The 14492-nt window shown below is 54.4% G+C and overlaps 1 protein-coding gene across 8 annotated transcripts in view; it reads left to right on the forward strand.

Annotated features, from left to right (window-relative positions):
* The window catches only part of RFX1 (regulatory factor X1), a 49786-nt gene that overhangs the window by 32150 nt on the left and 3144 nt on the right, over window positions 1-14492 (forward strand). For all 8 annotated transcript variants that reach the window (XM_033195888.1, XM_033195889.1, XM_033195886.1 and 5 more), the window contains 8 exons: window positions 4590-4974; window positions 7822-8003; window positions 9072-9191; window positions 9286-9401; window positions 11754-11872; window positions 11974-12083; window positions 12767-12918; window positions 12998-13095. In XM_033195888.1, the coding sequence (XP_033051779.1) occupies window positions 4590-4974; window positions 7822-8003; window positions 9072-9191; window positions 9286-9401; window positions 11754-11872; window positions 11974-12083; window positions 12767-12918; window positions 12998-13095 (1282 nt within the window). The remainder of the gene's footprint in view (window positions 1-4589; window positions 4975-7821; window positions 8004-9071; window positions 9192-9285; window positions 9402-11753; window positions 11873-11973; window positions 12084-12766; window positions 12919-12997; window positions 13096-14492) is intronic.

The following is a 14492-nucleotide window of genomic DNA, read 5'->3' on the forward strand; positions in this document are numbered from 1 at the left end:
TGCTGGGATTACAGGCATGAGCCACCACAGTGGCCTCTTTTTTTCTCTTTTTTTTGAGACAGGGTCTCACTCTGTCACCCAGGCCAGAGAGAAGTGGTACGATCAGGGCTCACTGCAGCTCACGGGCTCAAGCAATCCTCTTACCTCAGCCTCCCTAGTAGCTGGGACTACAGGTGTGCACGACCACGCTCAGCTAAATTTTTTATTTTTGGAGAGATGGGGTTTTGCCATGTTGCCCAGGCTCATCTCCTCGAACTCTTGGACTCAAGTGATCCTCCCCTCTTGGCCTCCCAAAGTGCTGGGATTATAGGCATGAGCCACTGTGTCCAGCCTTTATCCCCTTTTTTGGGTCAGAAATAGAGGCAGGACATTCCATCCATACCTTATTTCTTTCCTGGCTCTTCTCCCACATGTCCTCGTGGATCCTGGTCACCCTCTTAGCTGCTGTGTAATAACCCCTGTACAGATGCAGCAGCCACGATGTCATCAGTCCCCACCCAGTGATGCGTAGGGGACTTCGTCCCCTCCCTGGGTGCAGCACTACCATTCCTGTGTATGAGCCATGTCAGGCAGGTGCCACATCCTGGCCCCACTTCAGTCCCAGCTCTGGCTCCTCACTGGGGATCCTCCATGCCACCTTGCCTCTCCCATCTGCACAGAAATCGCTGCAGTACTAGAGTTATTGTTGGTTTAGTTTCTAGAGGTTTCACTCAGTTTTCTTTGCATTTGCGTGATTTTTTTCGTCCCTGCCACGTGTTCTTCTGGGGACAACACTGGGATTGGTTAGCTCATGGATTGACTTAGTCCTAGGGTCATGATGCTCTGACCGACCCCAAGGGGCCTGGTCTAGGCACCTGAATCGTAAGGCTTAGTCCCTGGCTTCCGGCTACCTCACAGTTCCATCCGTTTCTTTCCAGTGCTGCTAATCTTTTCACTGTGTGGTTGAGCCAAGCTGGCAGGTGCCAGACAGAGCATTGCAAAGAGGAGCCCGGTGTCCGAGGGTTCATGCTGCCATCCCTGATAGCGGCTCCGCTGTCTCTCCTTTGCCTGTCTGAATTCCTCACTCAGTGATCGTAGTGTGTGTGATTGCATCTAGTTCATCGTTGTTATCGGATTTTTCTGCTACAAGAAGTTGTTGGGGGCCACTCCTGCTGTCAACTGCCCACTCCTTCTGTCTCTCCTTCTGAGTGAATTACTGCAAGTTCCCAACCCTTTGCCAGCCCTATCCCCACCCAGACCAAAGCCATAGCCTCTGGGCCTCTATCCCTGGTCCTGTTCTGGGGGACATCCAGAGCCACACACATTCATTTATTCAGTCATTCAGCAACCATCTACTGAAGCAACACTTTTGCAGCACACATTGCATGCTGGGTGCCCAGGAGTGAGCAGGCTATGGCCCCCGCCTTGGAGAAGTGGGGGCACTTGCTCAGGTCATGTGCTCTTGGTGTCATTTTGTGTGGTAGACATAGGGCAGGACAGAAAGATCGAGAGCTGGACCTGGTATCTGACAAAGACCATGCTTCCATATCTCCTTCCACTGTCAACTCCCTCTCTTTGTTCACCCACAACCACTCGGGCCTGCATGGCTCCCTCCCCTGCCACCTTCAGAGTTTGAGTCAGGCCACCTCTTGACTGACCACGCTGTCTTTCTGGATGTTTATTTTATTTTTATTTTTTTTGAGATGGAGTTTCCCTCTTGTTGCACAGCTAGAGTGCAATGGTGCAGTCTTGGCTCACTGCAACCTCTTCCTTCAGGGTTCAAGCGATTCTCCTGCCTTAGCCTCCTGAGTAGCTGGGATTACAGAAGCCCACCACCACACCTGGCTTTTTTGTATTTTTAGTAAAGACAGGATTTCATTATGTTGGCTAGGCTGGTCTCGAACTCCTGACCTCAGGTGATCCACCCGCCTTGGCCTCCCAAAGTGCTGGGATTACAGGTGTGAGCCACTGCGCCTATCCGCCCCCCTTTTTCTTTTTTTTTTTCTTTTCTTTTTTTTTTTTTTTTTGAGGTGGAGTTTCACTCTGTCACCCAGGCTGGAATGCAGTGGTGTGATCTCAGCTCACTACACCCTCCGCCTCCTGGGTTCAAGTGATCCTCCTGCCTCAGCCTCTTGAGTAGCTGGGACTACAGGCGCCTGCCACCATGCCTAGCTAATTTTTTTTCTTTTTTTCTTTTTCTTTGAGACGGAGTCTTGCTCTGTGCCCCAGGCTGGAGTGCAGTGGCGGAATCTCAGCTCACTGCAAGCTCCGCCTCCCGGGTTCACGCCATTCTCCTGTCTCAGCCTCCCGAGTAGCTGGGACTACAGGCGCCCGCCACCTCGCCCAGCTAGTTTTTTGTATTTTTTAGTAGAGACGGGGTTTCACCGGGTTAGCCAGGATGGTCTCGATCTCCTGACCTCGTGATCCACCCGTCTCGGCCTCCCAAAGTGCTGGGATTACAGGCTTGAGCCACCGCACCCGGCCTCATTTTTGTATTTTTAGTAGAGATGGTTTCACCATGTTGGCCAGGCTGGTCTCAAACTCCTGACCTCAAGTGAGTCACCCGCCTCGTCCTCCCGAAGTGCTGGGATTACAGGTGTGAGCCACTGCACCTGGCCTAATGCTATGTTTTTAATCACTAGTACTTTGAAAGAGTTCGAAGATCAAAACTACGTCCAATGATGTTTAGTGAGATGGTGAGAGGTGCCCCCCGCCTGTCCCCCTCGATGGAGCCCTCCACGCTCACAGATGATAGACATGCATACCACATGCAACACATTCTTCCCTATTGTTCGGTCACATGGTCCCCACCCTTCTCTGCCTCTTATCTGCCCTGTGGTAGGTTCTGGAGCTTGTTCTTTCCGGGGACAACTAGCCCTGCCTCCTTCTCTTTCACCCCTGCGTAAGATTCCATCATCTTTTATTTAACAGCCCCTTGAGGTTGAACCCCTGGTGGTTTTATGCTTGTGACGATTTGCAGCCTCAAGCCTGTGTCACCAGTGCCCATCCTGTCACGGGATATCTGAAGGAGAGAGGATTTCCCAGCCTGGGATTGGTAGCTTGGCTCAGGGGAAACATATCTGCATTCCTGATGGTCTCCTCCAATCACAGCGTCGCCTTCTTTAGCCCCACCCCCTTCCTGCTTCACTCACTGGCTGATCACCTTCTGTTATGATCTCTCATTAACCTTTGCACATGGCTTGTTGCCTGTCTCCCCAACTAGACCGTCAGCTCCTGCAGGGACTGGGGCTTTTCATTCTTGTCCATTGCTGTGTCCAAAGTGTGTAAAACAGTGCCTAGCACACCGTAGGCACTCAAAGCACTTGCCAATTTTATTTTTTTAATGAAGTGTGTAGTGTGTAGCATTGCAAGTTCCCTAACCCTTAAGTATTTTTTTTTTTTTAATTAAAAAGACAGGGTCAGCCAGGTGTGGTTACAGGCATGTGGCTCATGCCTGTAATTCCAGCACTGTGGGAGACTGAGGTGGGCTTATCACTTGAGGTCAAGAGTTCGAGACCAGCCTGGCCACCATGGTGAAACCCCGAATTTACTAAAAAAAATACGAAAATTAACCCAGCGTGGTGATGTGTCCCTGTATTCCCAGCTCCTCGGTAGGCCGAGGCAGGAGGATAACTTGAACCCAGGAGGCGGAGGTTGCAGTGAGCCAAGATTGTGCCACTGCACTCTAGCCTCAGTGACAGAGAGAGACTCTATCTCAATAAGTAAATAAATAAATAAAATAACAAAAATAAAAAGCCAGAGTCTCACTGTCTCCTAGGCTTTGGTGCAGTGGTGGTATGGTTATAGCTCCCTATAGCCTTGAACTCCTGGCCTCAAGGGATCCTCCTGCCTCAGCCTCCCAAGTAGCTGGGATTGCAGGTGTGCACCACCACGCCTGGCTAATCTTTATATTTTTTGTAGAGATGGGTTTTCACTATCCTCCTGGGTTTCAATGATCCTCCTGCCTCTGCTTTCCAAAGTGCTGGGATTACAGGCAGGAGCCACCATGCCCGGCTGAGTTCCCTTACCCTTCTATCTTTTTTTTTTTTTTTTTTTTGAGGCAGAGTCTTGCTCTGTCGCCTGGACTGGAGTGCAGTGGCCAGATCTCAGCTCACTGCAAGCTCCGCCTCCTGGGTTTAAGCCATTCTCCTGCCTCAGCCTCCACAGTAGCTGGGACTACAGGCGCCCGCCACCTCGCCCGGCTAGTTTTTGTATTTTTAGTAGAGACGGGGTTTCACCGTGTTAGCCAGGATGGTCTCGATCTCCTGACCTCGTGATCTGCCCGTCTCGGCCTCCCAAAGTGCTGGGATTACAGGCTTGAGCCACCGCGCCCGGCCAACCCTTCTATCTTGATTTCCTAATTTCCGAAGTGGGGAAGGTGACTCCAATGCCAGAGGACTGGCTGCTTTGATGATTATATGAAATACTACCCATCAGGCACTCAGGATGGTACCCAGTCCATTGTAGGTGCATGCTAGGATCTGCTCCTTGCTGCAGGGGGCTGCTGCTTCCCCAGTCCCCTCCTGGTACCCCCCTTCCTGCCTAGTCATGCACCTTGGTCCCCCAGTTCTCATCCCCCTGACTCTACCCCGGCTTTGCCTCTTTCCTAGCCGTTCCAGTACCTACCCCTACCCCGAGACGCCGCTGTACACGCAGACGGCAAGCACCAGCTACTACGAGGCCGCGGGCACGGCCGCCCAGGTCAGCACCCCCGCCACCTCCCAGGCAGTGGCCAGCAGTGGCTCCATGCCCATGTACGTGTCCGGCAGCCAGGTCGTCGCCAGCTCCACCAGCACTGGGGCTGGGGCCAGCAACAGCAGCGGAGGTGGTGGCAGTGGTGGTGGCGGCGGCGGCGGGGGAGGCAGTGGCGGGGGTGGCAGTGGCAGCACCGGAGGCGGCGGCAGTGGAGCAGGCACCTACGTGATCCAAGGTGGCTACATGCTGGGCAGTGCCAGCCAGTCTTACTCCCACACCACCCGTGCCTCGCCAGCCACGGTAAGTGCCCCAGCCCGGGCCCCAGAGGAGGCAGGCGGTGGTGGGTGGTGGGCACTAGAAGCCAAGTCCATGACAGTGGTTACCAACCACCGTTAGCAGGAGCCTGTGTGACCTCCAATGAAGAGCACATATGCAGATGTCCTGGGATTGAATGCTGTGTAGCCTCAGATAAATTACTCAGCCTCTCTGGGCCTCAGTTGATAGGCATGAACTTCTTAAAACAATACTACAGAAGTGTCTATTGTTGGCTGTGCGCTGTGGCTCACACCTGTAATCCCAGGACTTTGGGAGACCGAAGTAGGTGGATCACCTGAGGTCGGGAGTTCAAAACCAGCCCAACCGATATGGTGAAACTCCATCGCTACTAAAAATACAAAAACTAGCCAGGCATGGTGGTATGCACCTGTAATCCCAGCTACTTGAGAGGGTGAGGCACGAGAATTGCTTGAACTTGGGAGGTGGAGGTTGCAGTGAGCAGAGACTGCGCCACTGCACTCAAGCCTGGGAGACAGCGAGATTCTGTTTCAAAAAAAAAAAAAAAGTGCTGTCTATTCTCTTTTTTTTGAGACAGGGTTTTGCTCTGTCGTCCAGGCTGAAGCACAGTGGTATAATCGTAGCTCACTGCAGCCTCAAACTCCTAGGCTCAAGTGATCCTCGCAAGTAGCTGGGACTACAGGCGTGCACCACCATGTCTGGCTTTTTTTGTTTGTTTAAGACTGAGTCTCACTCTGTTGCCAGGCTGAAGTGCAGTGGCGCGATCTCAGCTCACTGCAACCTCCGCCTCCTGGATTCAAGCGATTCTCCTGCCCCAGCCTCCCAAGTAGCTGGGACTACAAGCGCGCCACTCTGCTCAGCTAATTTTTGTATTTTTAGTAGAGACGGGGTTTCACCATGTTGGCCAGGATGTTCTCAATCTCCTGACCTCGTGATCCACCCTCCTTGGCCTCCCAAAGTGCTGGGATTATAGACGTGAGCCACCACGCCTGGCCGATTTAAAAATTTTTTTTTTGTAGAGACAGGATCTCACTCTGTTGCCTAGGCTGGTCTCGAAATCCTGGCCTCAGGCGATCCTCCCAGCCATCTATTCTGATTAAAATTGATGATAGAGAATAGACAATGAGGGCAGAGAGAAGCCAGCACTGCCATGGGGAGCTTCCTGAACAGGGTTCTTCCACCATTGGGAAGGCTGGTGCTGGAACCTCCCTGTGCTTAGAAGAGGCTATGTGAAGTCCGTGGGGCAGCCCTGGATTCCAACCCCAACCGGGCCCTTCAACAATTGTGTGACTGTGGGGTGGGTCAGCGCGGGTGGTCCTGGTGGTCCCTCATGGTCCTGATGTAGCCTGGCTTCTAGTCTAGTCTTTTTTTTTTTCTTTTTTGAAGATGGAGTTTTGCTCTCATCACACAGATTGGAGTGCAGTGGCACAATCTCAGTTCACTACAACCTTCCCACCTCCCAAGTTCAAGCAATTTTTGTGCCTCAGCTTCTTGAGTAGCTGGGATGACAGGTGCCCACCACCACACAAAAATACAAATTTTTGTATTTTTAGTAGAGACAGGGTTTCACCATGTTAGCCAGGCTGGTCTCTAACTTCTGACTTCAGGTGATCCGCCCGCCTCGGCCTCCCAAAGTGCTGGGATTACAGGCATGAGCCACCGCTCCTGGCTTGGAAATTTGATTTTTTTCACTCTACATAAATTAATACAATTTTTTTTTTTTTTTTTTAGAAGGAATCTTGCCTGTCGCACAGGCTGGAGTGCAGTGGTGCGATATTGGCTCACTGCAACCTCTGCCTCCCAGGTTCAAACGATTCTCCTGTCTCAGCCTCCCAAGCAGCTGGGACTATAGGCGCACACCACCACTCCCAGCTAATTTTTGTATTTTTAGTAGAGATGGGGTTTCACAATATTGACCAGGCTGGCCTCAATCTCCTAATCTCATGACCCACCCACCTGCCTTGGCCTCCCAAAATTCTGGGATTATAGGCGTAAGCCACCACGCCCTGCTAATTTTTTTTTTTTTTTTTTTTTTTGAGACCAGGTCTCACTGTTATCCAGGCTGGAGTACACTGGCTCAACCACAGGCGACTGCAGCCTTGAATTTCTGAGCTGAAGGGATCCTCTTGCCTCACCCTCCCAAATACCTGGGACTGCAGGCGTTCACCACAACACTAGCTAATTTTTTTTTTTTTTTTTTTTTGAGACGGAGTCTCACTCTGTCGCCCAGGCTGGAATGCAGTGGCCGGATCTCAGCTCACTGCAAGCTCTGCCTCCCGGGTTTACGCCATTCTCCTGCCTCAGCCTCCCAAGTAGCTGGAACTACAGGTGCCCGCCACTTCGCCCAGCTAGTTTTTTGTATTTTTTTAGTAGAGATGGAGTTTCACCGTGTTAGCCAGGATGGTCTCAATCTCCTGACATCGTGATCCGCCCGTCTCGGCCTCCCAAAGTGCTGGGATTACAGCACCAGCACTGGGATTGAGCCACCGCGCCCGGCCAACACTAGCTAATTTTTAAAAAAATTCGTTGGTAGAGACAGGGTCTCCCTATGTTGCCCAGGCTGGGCTCAAGTGATCCTCCCACCTTAGCCCCCCAAAGTGCTAGAACTAAAGGGGTGAGCCATGTCCAGCCCTTAATGTGTTTAGCTGCACATGGCAACTGTATTGGACAGTGCAGTTCTAGAGAGTTCTGTGTGACATAGTTCCTGGGGAGGATGGCAGTAGGATGTGCTAACTTATGGTGGGCGTGGCTGTCAGGATCCCAGCTGGAAGTCGATATGGGCACTCAGCCCCAGCACTCAGAGGTGACAGAAGCGCCTCTGACTGGTGCTCTCCCATCTGCCTCCGGCCCCAGGTCCAGTGGCTCCTGGACAACTATGAGACGGCTGAGGGCGTGAGTCTGCCACGGAGTACCCTCTACTGCCACTACCTGCTGCACTGCCAGGAGCAGAAGCTGGAGCCCGTCAACGCCGCCTCCTTCGGCAAGCTCATCCGCTCCGTCTTCATGGGCCTGCGAACTCGCCGTCTGGGCACCAGGTAGGGCCGTCCATCTACTCCCAGCAGCCCCTGGGGAACTGGCGGGCACACCAAGGCCCACCTCCAACTCCAAGTCATCTTGGGCAGTCCAATCCAGCCCAGCCCCCCCGGCCTCCACGAGGCTCACTCCCACCCCAGGCCTTTGCACTGGCGGTGCCTTCCACCTCATGTTTCTCACCCTTCCTTACTCACACATCCCCTGACTGCCTCAACCGAAACCGCAGCCTCCTCCCTCTCCCCCGCCCGACACCCCAAACCCTGCTTTATTTTTCTCTCTAGCATTGAACACCCTCACACGTGCCTTTTTTTTTTTTGTCTTTGGAGACAGAGTCTCACTCTGTGGCCCAGGCTGGAGTGCAGTGGCTCAATCTCGGCTCACTGCAACCTCCGCCTCACAGGTTCAAGCCATTCTCATGCCTCAGCCTCTTGAGTACCTTGGGATTACAAGCATGCGCCACCATGCCCAGCTAATTTTTAAAAAATATTTTTAGTAGAGACAGGGTTTTGCTATGTTGGCCAGGCTGGTCTTGAACTCCTGTCCTCAGGTGATCTTGGCCTCCCAAAGTGCTAGGATTATAGACATGAGCCACCATGCCCAGCCCACACGTGCCTTTTACGTGACTTATTTCAGTTGTTCTGGTCCGTCTGCAATGCTTGTACCTTGATGACGCGGGGTTGCACCTAGTCAGTGCTTCCTCAGGGCCTGTGAGTCGGTGAATTCACGCGGGAAGGAACAAGAAGCCATCCCATGAACCCACCCCTCTCTTCCTCTCCTTTGCAACCCCCGTGGCTCACCCCCGCTCATGTCTCGGTTCCCGTTCCCAGCTTCAGCATCACCTCATTCAGCCATTCAGCCATTCATTTATGTATAATCTTGGGCAAAGTACTGGACCTCTCCCAACACCCACAGCCCCTGTGCCTCCTCAGTGCAGCACCCCCAGCTCTGCAGGGCAGGCGTCTCTCCATCTGTTCCCCTAATAGAGAGGAGATGGGTGTGCTGTGAGGCGCTCCATGGCTGGCCAGCCAGCAGACCCCCAGCCCAGCCCTTCCCCTCCACCTCCCTCCCAGGGGCAACTCCAAGTACCACTACTACGGCCTGCGCATCAAGGCCAGCTCACCCCTGTTGCGACTGATGGAGGACCAGCAGCACATGGCCATGCGGGGCCAGCCCTTCTCGCAGAAGCAGAGGTAGGAGAGCAGGACCGGACCCGGGGCAGGGCAGGCAGGGAAGGGCATACAGGCCGGTCCCCAGCAGCCAGCCCGCCTGCCCATTCTACTCCAGGCTCAAGCCCATCCAGAAGATGGAAGGCATGACCAACGGCGTGGCGGTGGGGCAGCAGCCGAGCACGGGGCTGTCGGACATCAGTGCCCAGGTGCAGCAGTACCAGCAGTTTCTGGGTGAGAGCTCCCTGGCCTGTGCTTCCCCAGCCACTGCCCCCCGGCCCCGTACAGATGGTTCCCAAAGCCGGATGGCGGCAGGCAGCTTCTGAGCTGGGGAGGGCTTGGTGGAGATGCCTGAGGACCAGCAGGGGGTGGGGGAGACATCACAGTCTCCGTCCACAGTGACAGTTCTGTCCCCAGAATCCTTCTTCAAGGTAGATTCTCATTTCTTTTTTTTTTTTTTTTTTTTTTTTGAGATGGAATCTCGCTCTGTCACCCAGGCTGGAGTGCAGTGGCGCGATCGCGGCTCACTGCAAGCTCCGCCTCCCGGGTTTACGCCATTCTCCTGCCTCAGCCTCCCGAGTAGCTGGGACTACAGGCGCCCGCCATCTCGCCCGGCTAATTTTTTGTATTTTTTTTTTTTTTTTTTTTTTGAGGCAGAGTCTCGCTCTGTCGCCCGGGCTGGAGTGCAGTGGCGCAATCTCGGCTCACTGCAAGCTCCGCCTCCCGGGTTCACGCCATTCTCCTGCCTCAGCCTCCCGAGTAGCTGGGACTACAGGCGCCCGCCACCTCGCCCGGCTAGTTTTTTGTATTTTTAGTAGAGACGGGGTTTCACCATGTTAGCCAGGATGGTCTCGATCTCCTGACCTCGTGATCCACCCGTCTCGGCCTCCCAAAGTGCTGGGATTACAGGCTTGAGCCACCGCGCCCGGCCGATTCTCATTTCTTTCAATGCAAAGTATTTCTCTGGGGTTCTGAGCTCCCCAGTGAATACCCTTTATGCTACATGAGATTTTCTTTATTTTTGTTTGTTTATTGATTTTTTTGAGACAGATTCTCTGTCACCCAGTCTGGAGTGCAGTGACACCATCCTGGCTCACTGCCACCTCCGCCTTCTGGGTTCAAGTGATTCTCCTGCCTCAGCCTCCTGAGTAGCTGGAACTACAGGCATGAGCCGCCATGCCTGGCTAATTTTAGTATTTTTAGTAGAGATGGGGTTTCACCCTGTTGGCCAGGCTGGTCTTGAACTCCTGACCTGAAGTGATCCTCCCGCCTTGGCCTCCCAAAGTTCTGGGATTACAGGCGTGAGCCACCATGCCCAGCCTACATGAGATTTCAAATCCCACCCAGTTGGACGTGGTCACTTGTTGGAGATATGACGGCAGGTCCTCTTACCTCGTGAGTCCTGTGAGGCCCACTCACTTTCCTGTCGAGCCATCCCACAGCCGTGGTGTCCACGGGGCTAGAACCGCTCACTTGCCAAGAAGGCAGGCATGTACCCAGTGTTTCTAAAAGTAAACTTAAAAAAAGGCTGAGTGCAGTGGTTCATGTCTGTAATCACAGCACTTTGGGAGGCTGAGGCTAGAGGAAATGCTTGAGGTCAAGGGTTCGAGACCAGCCTAGTCAACATGGTGAATCCCCATCTCTACTAAAAATACCAAAATTAGCCCGGCATGGTGGCGGGTGCCTGTAATCCCAACTACTCAGGAGGCTGAAGCAGAATTGCTTGAACCTGGGAGGCGGAGGTTGCAGTGAGCCAAGATCGCACCATTGTACTCCAGCCTGGGCAACAGAGTGAGTGAGACTCTGTCTCAGGAAAATAAAAAAGGCCAGATGCGGTGGCTCATGTATATAATCCCAGTACTTTGGGAGGCCGAGGTGGGAGGAATTGCTTGAGTCCAGGAGTTGGAGACCAGCCTGGGCAACATAGCAGGACCCCATCTCTTAAAAGAAAAAAAAAAAAAAAAAGACAAAGTAAATAACAATCCATGAAAACAGGGCCAAAGGATGCTAAGTAAACAAGCAAACCCTTGGAACCCATAGTCCAGCCACACACCCTCGATCCTGAGCACGTGGAGCTCATTTCCTCACCTGCCATGGAGGCCAGGACATCCCATTTGTCCCGTCCGTGCCTGAGGACATAGGGGAGGATGGGGAACAATACTTCTGGCAGAGTCGAGGGGCATCCCCAGGGCTACTGTCCGTGGCTAGCCCCAACCTGGGGTGCTCAGGCTCAGGGCAGCGTCCTGTGGTCCTGACTGTGCCCTGGGGGCCTACCCGTTCCCTTGCCAGGTGGGTGCTGTGTTGCAGCCGGGACTCAGAGGCCCACGTCCTGAGGGCTGGCGCGGTGCTGCCACTCAGCAGACAGGCGGGGCTGGCACAAGACCCTCCTGTCCTCTCTGCCAGTGGAGTGTGGGCCCTCAAGTCCTCCCCATCCTGGGCCCAGGCCAGGCGCTCGCCCCAACGGAGCCTTGTCTCTCACCGGCACTTGGGGGGACCCCAGTCTGATGAGAAAGGGACAACTCTGGGAGCCCAGGGTGGGCAGGCACGGGGGATGAAGGGCCTCATGGTTCCCCCCCGGCCCCGCAGATGCCTCTCGGAGCCTCCCTGACTTCACAGAGCTCGACCTCCAGGGCAAGGTGCTGCCTGAGGGCGTTGGGCCCGGCGACATCAAAGCCTTCCAGGTCCTGTACCGGGAACACTGTGAGGTAGGGTAGCCAGGTGGGCAGGCAAGCGAATGGGGACGCAGCCATGGGCATGGGAGGGTCATGCTGCCCGCAGCCTCCCTGAGCATCTGCCTCTGCCACAGGCCATTGTCGATGTCATGGTGAACCTGCAGTTCACCCTGGTGGAGACGCTGTGGAAGACCTTCTGGAGGTACAACCTCAGCCAGCCCAGCGAGGCGCCGCCGCTGGCCGTGTGAGTACTGCCCGGCAAGGGGGGAGGAGGGTGGGACCTCAGGTGACGTTGACACCCAGGGTTGGGGCACCTGCTTGTCCCCTGCAGTTTGTGGGGTACACATGCCCTTGGCTGTGTGGAGTGTGACACTCAGAGTCGGGGGTGGCGTGCCTGACCAAGCCCAGGCATGGGGCAGGGCACCATCTCCTCCCTGGAGTGGCAGGTTCTGGAATTTGTGTGACCCCTGTGTGCAGGGTAGGGTGTAGGATCCCGTCCCACCCCCCGGGCCTGTGCCAGCCGGACCCTGGGGATCCTCGGGAGGCAGGGGTACTTACCTGACCCTGGGCTGGGGGTGGGGGTCTGATGCTGGGGGCAGGGCCACAGAGTGCCCCAGTGACCCTGGGTTGGGGACAAGCTATACCTGTGCCTTTCTGGCACTTGGGACAGGACCATAGAGTGCCCCAGTGACCCTGGGTGGGAGTAAGGGGGTACCTGTGTCTTCTGGCACTGGAGACAACACCACAGAGTGCCCCAGTGATCCTGGAGTGGGGGTAAGGGGGCACCTGTGCCTTCTGACACTGGGGGAGAACCACAGAGTACTCCAGTGACCCTGGGTCAGGGACAGGGGGTACCTGTTCCCTTCTGACAATGGGGGCAGGACCATAGAGTGCCCCAGTGACCCGGGGTGGGGTGGGTGCCCGCAGGCATGATGAGGCCGAGAAGCGACTGCCCAAAGCCATCCTGGTGCTGCTCTCCAAGTTCGAGCCCGTGCTCCAATGGACCAAGCACTGTGACAACGTGCTGTACCAGGGCCTGGTGGAAATCCTCATCCCCGACGTGCTGCGGCCCATCCCCAGTGAGTGCTTGGCCTGCTCAGCACCCCCTGCCCCACATACCCCCGCCCTGCCCTGACCGGCCCCCACCACCGCCCACAGGTGCCTTGACCCAAGCGATCCGGAACTTTGCCAAGAGCCTGGAGAGCTGGCTCACCCACGCCATGGTCAATATCCCCGAGGAGATGCTGCGGGTGAAGGTAAGGGTGTGGGGGGTCCCTTTCTCTCGTCTCTGGGGCTTAGGCCCCCCCCCCCGTCTCCTCTGCTCCCCAGGGGCGGGGTAAGATTTGTCCCCACGCCTGTTCCAGGGGTGATGCCTGTGAGGGAAGGGGAGACCCTCTCCGCCTCGGGGAGCACCCTGGGCAATGTCTTTATAAACCAGTGTCCTCAGGCACTCACTTCTGAAATGCAACCCCTTTGTGGTGTTACTGTACTCAACACAGCATCTTTCAAAAATAAAAACCAACTGCAAACATACAGTAGTTCCCTTTAGACAGCCTTGCTAGAAAGTGCTTCATGTGTGGCCGGGCGCGGTGGCTCATGCCTGTAATCCCAGCACTTTGGGAGGCCGAGGCGGGCGGATCACGAGGTCAGGAGATGGAGACCATCCTGGCGAACACGGTGAAACCCCGTCTCTACTAAAAATACCAAAAAAAAAATTAGCCAGATGTGGCGGCATGCGCCTGTAGTCAGAGCTGCTGGGGAGGCTGAGGCAACAGAATGGCATGAACCCAGGAGGCCAAGATGGCACCACTGCACCTGCACTCCAGCCTGGGCAACAGAGCAAGACTCTGTCAAAAAAAAAAAAAAAAAAGAAAGTGCTTCAGGTGTGCAGAGACAGATAAAACTTTTTAAGAAAGGCAACAACATCTATAAGGAAACATAATACTTGCCTTTTTCATCAAAAGATGCACATTTACTAACTACTTAGATGTGAGGAATTTGATGGGATGTGGTTGGGGGAGAAAAAAACCCACCGCTGGGCACAGGGCAGGTACTGGGGCCTGTGGAGACAGTAGATGCCAGATCCAGGAGCAACCCTTCAGAACCAGCAAGACTCATATATTCATGTATTCACACAACCTCCTTCTCAGTACACAGCAATGAACAAGACGGACAAAACCCCTGTCCTCTCCCAGAGCTGAGATTCCAGGGTATAACAGAAAATGAGGCCAGGCGCAGTGGCTCATGCCTGTAATCCCAGCACTTTGGGAGGCTGAGGCGGGCGGATCACTTGAGGTCAGGAGTTCAAGACTAGCCTGGCCAACATGGTGAAACCCTGTCTACTAAAAATACAAAAATTAGCCTGGCGTGGTGGTGTGCGCCTATGATCACAGCTACTCAGGAGGCTGAGACACGAGAATCGCTTGACCCCAGGAGGTGGAGGTTGCAGTGAGCCCAGATCACGCCCCTGCACTCCAGCCTCGGCTACAGAGTGAGATTCAGTGTCAAAAAAAAAAAGAGAGAAAGAAAATGAAACATGTTTATCAAAGCAGGATTTGCCCTTTCTGCGCAGTGCCCTCCATATTTTCTCTTGTGTTCTTTCATTTAAAAAAAAAAAAAGGGCCGGGCGCGGTGGCTCAAGCCTGTAATCCCA

Source organism: Trachypithecus francoisi, unplaced genomic scaffold (genome assembly GCF_009764315.1).
Source record: "Trachypithecus francoisi isolate TF-2019V2 unplaced genomic scaffold, Tfra_2.0 Lachesis_group5, whole genome shotgun sequence".
Lineage (NCBI taxonomy): Eukaryota > Metazoa > Chordata > Mammalia > Primates > Cercopithecidae > Trachypithecus > Trachypithecus francoisi.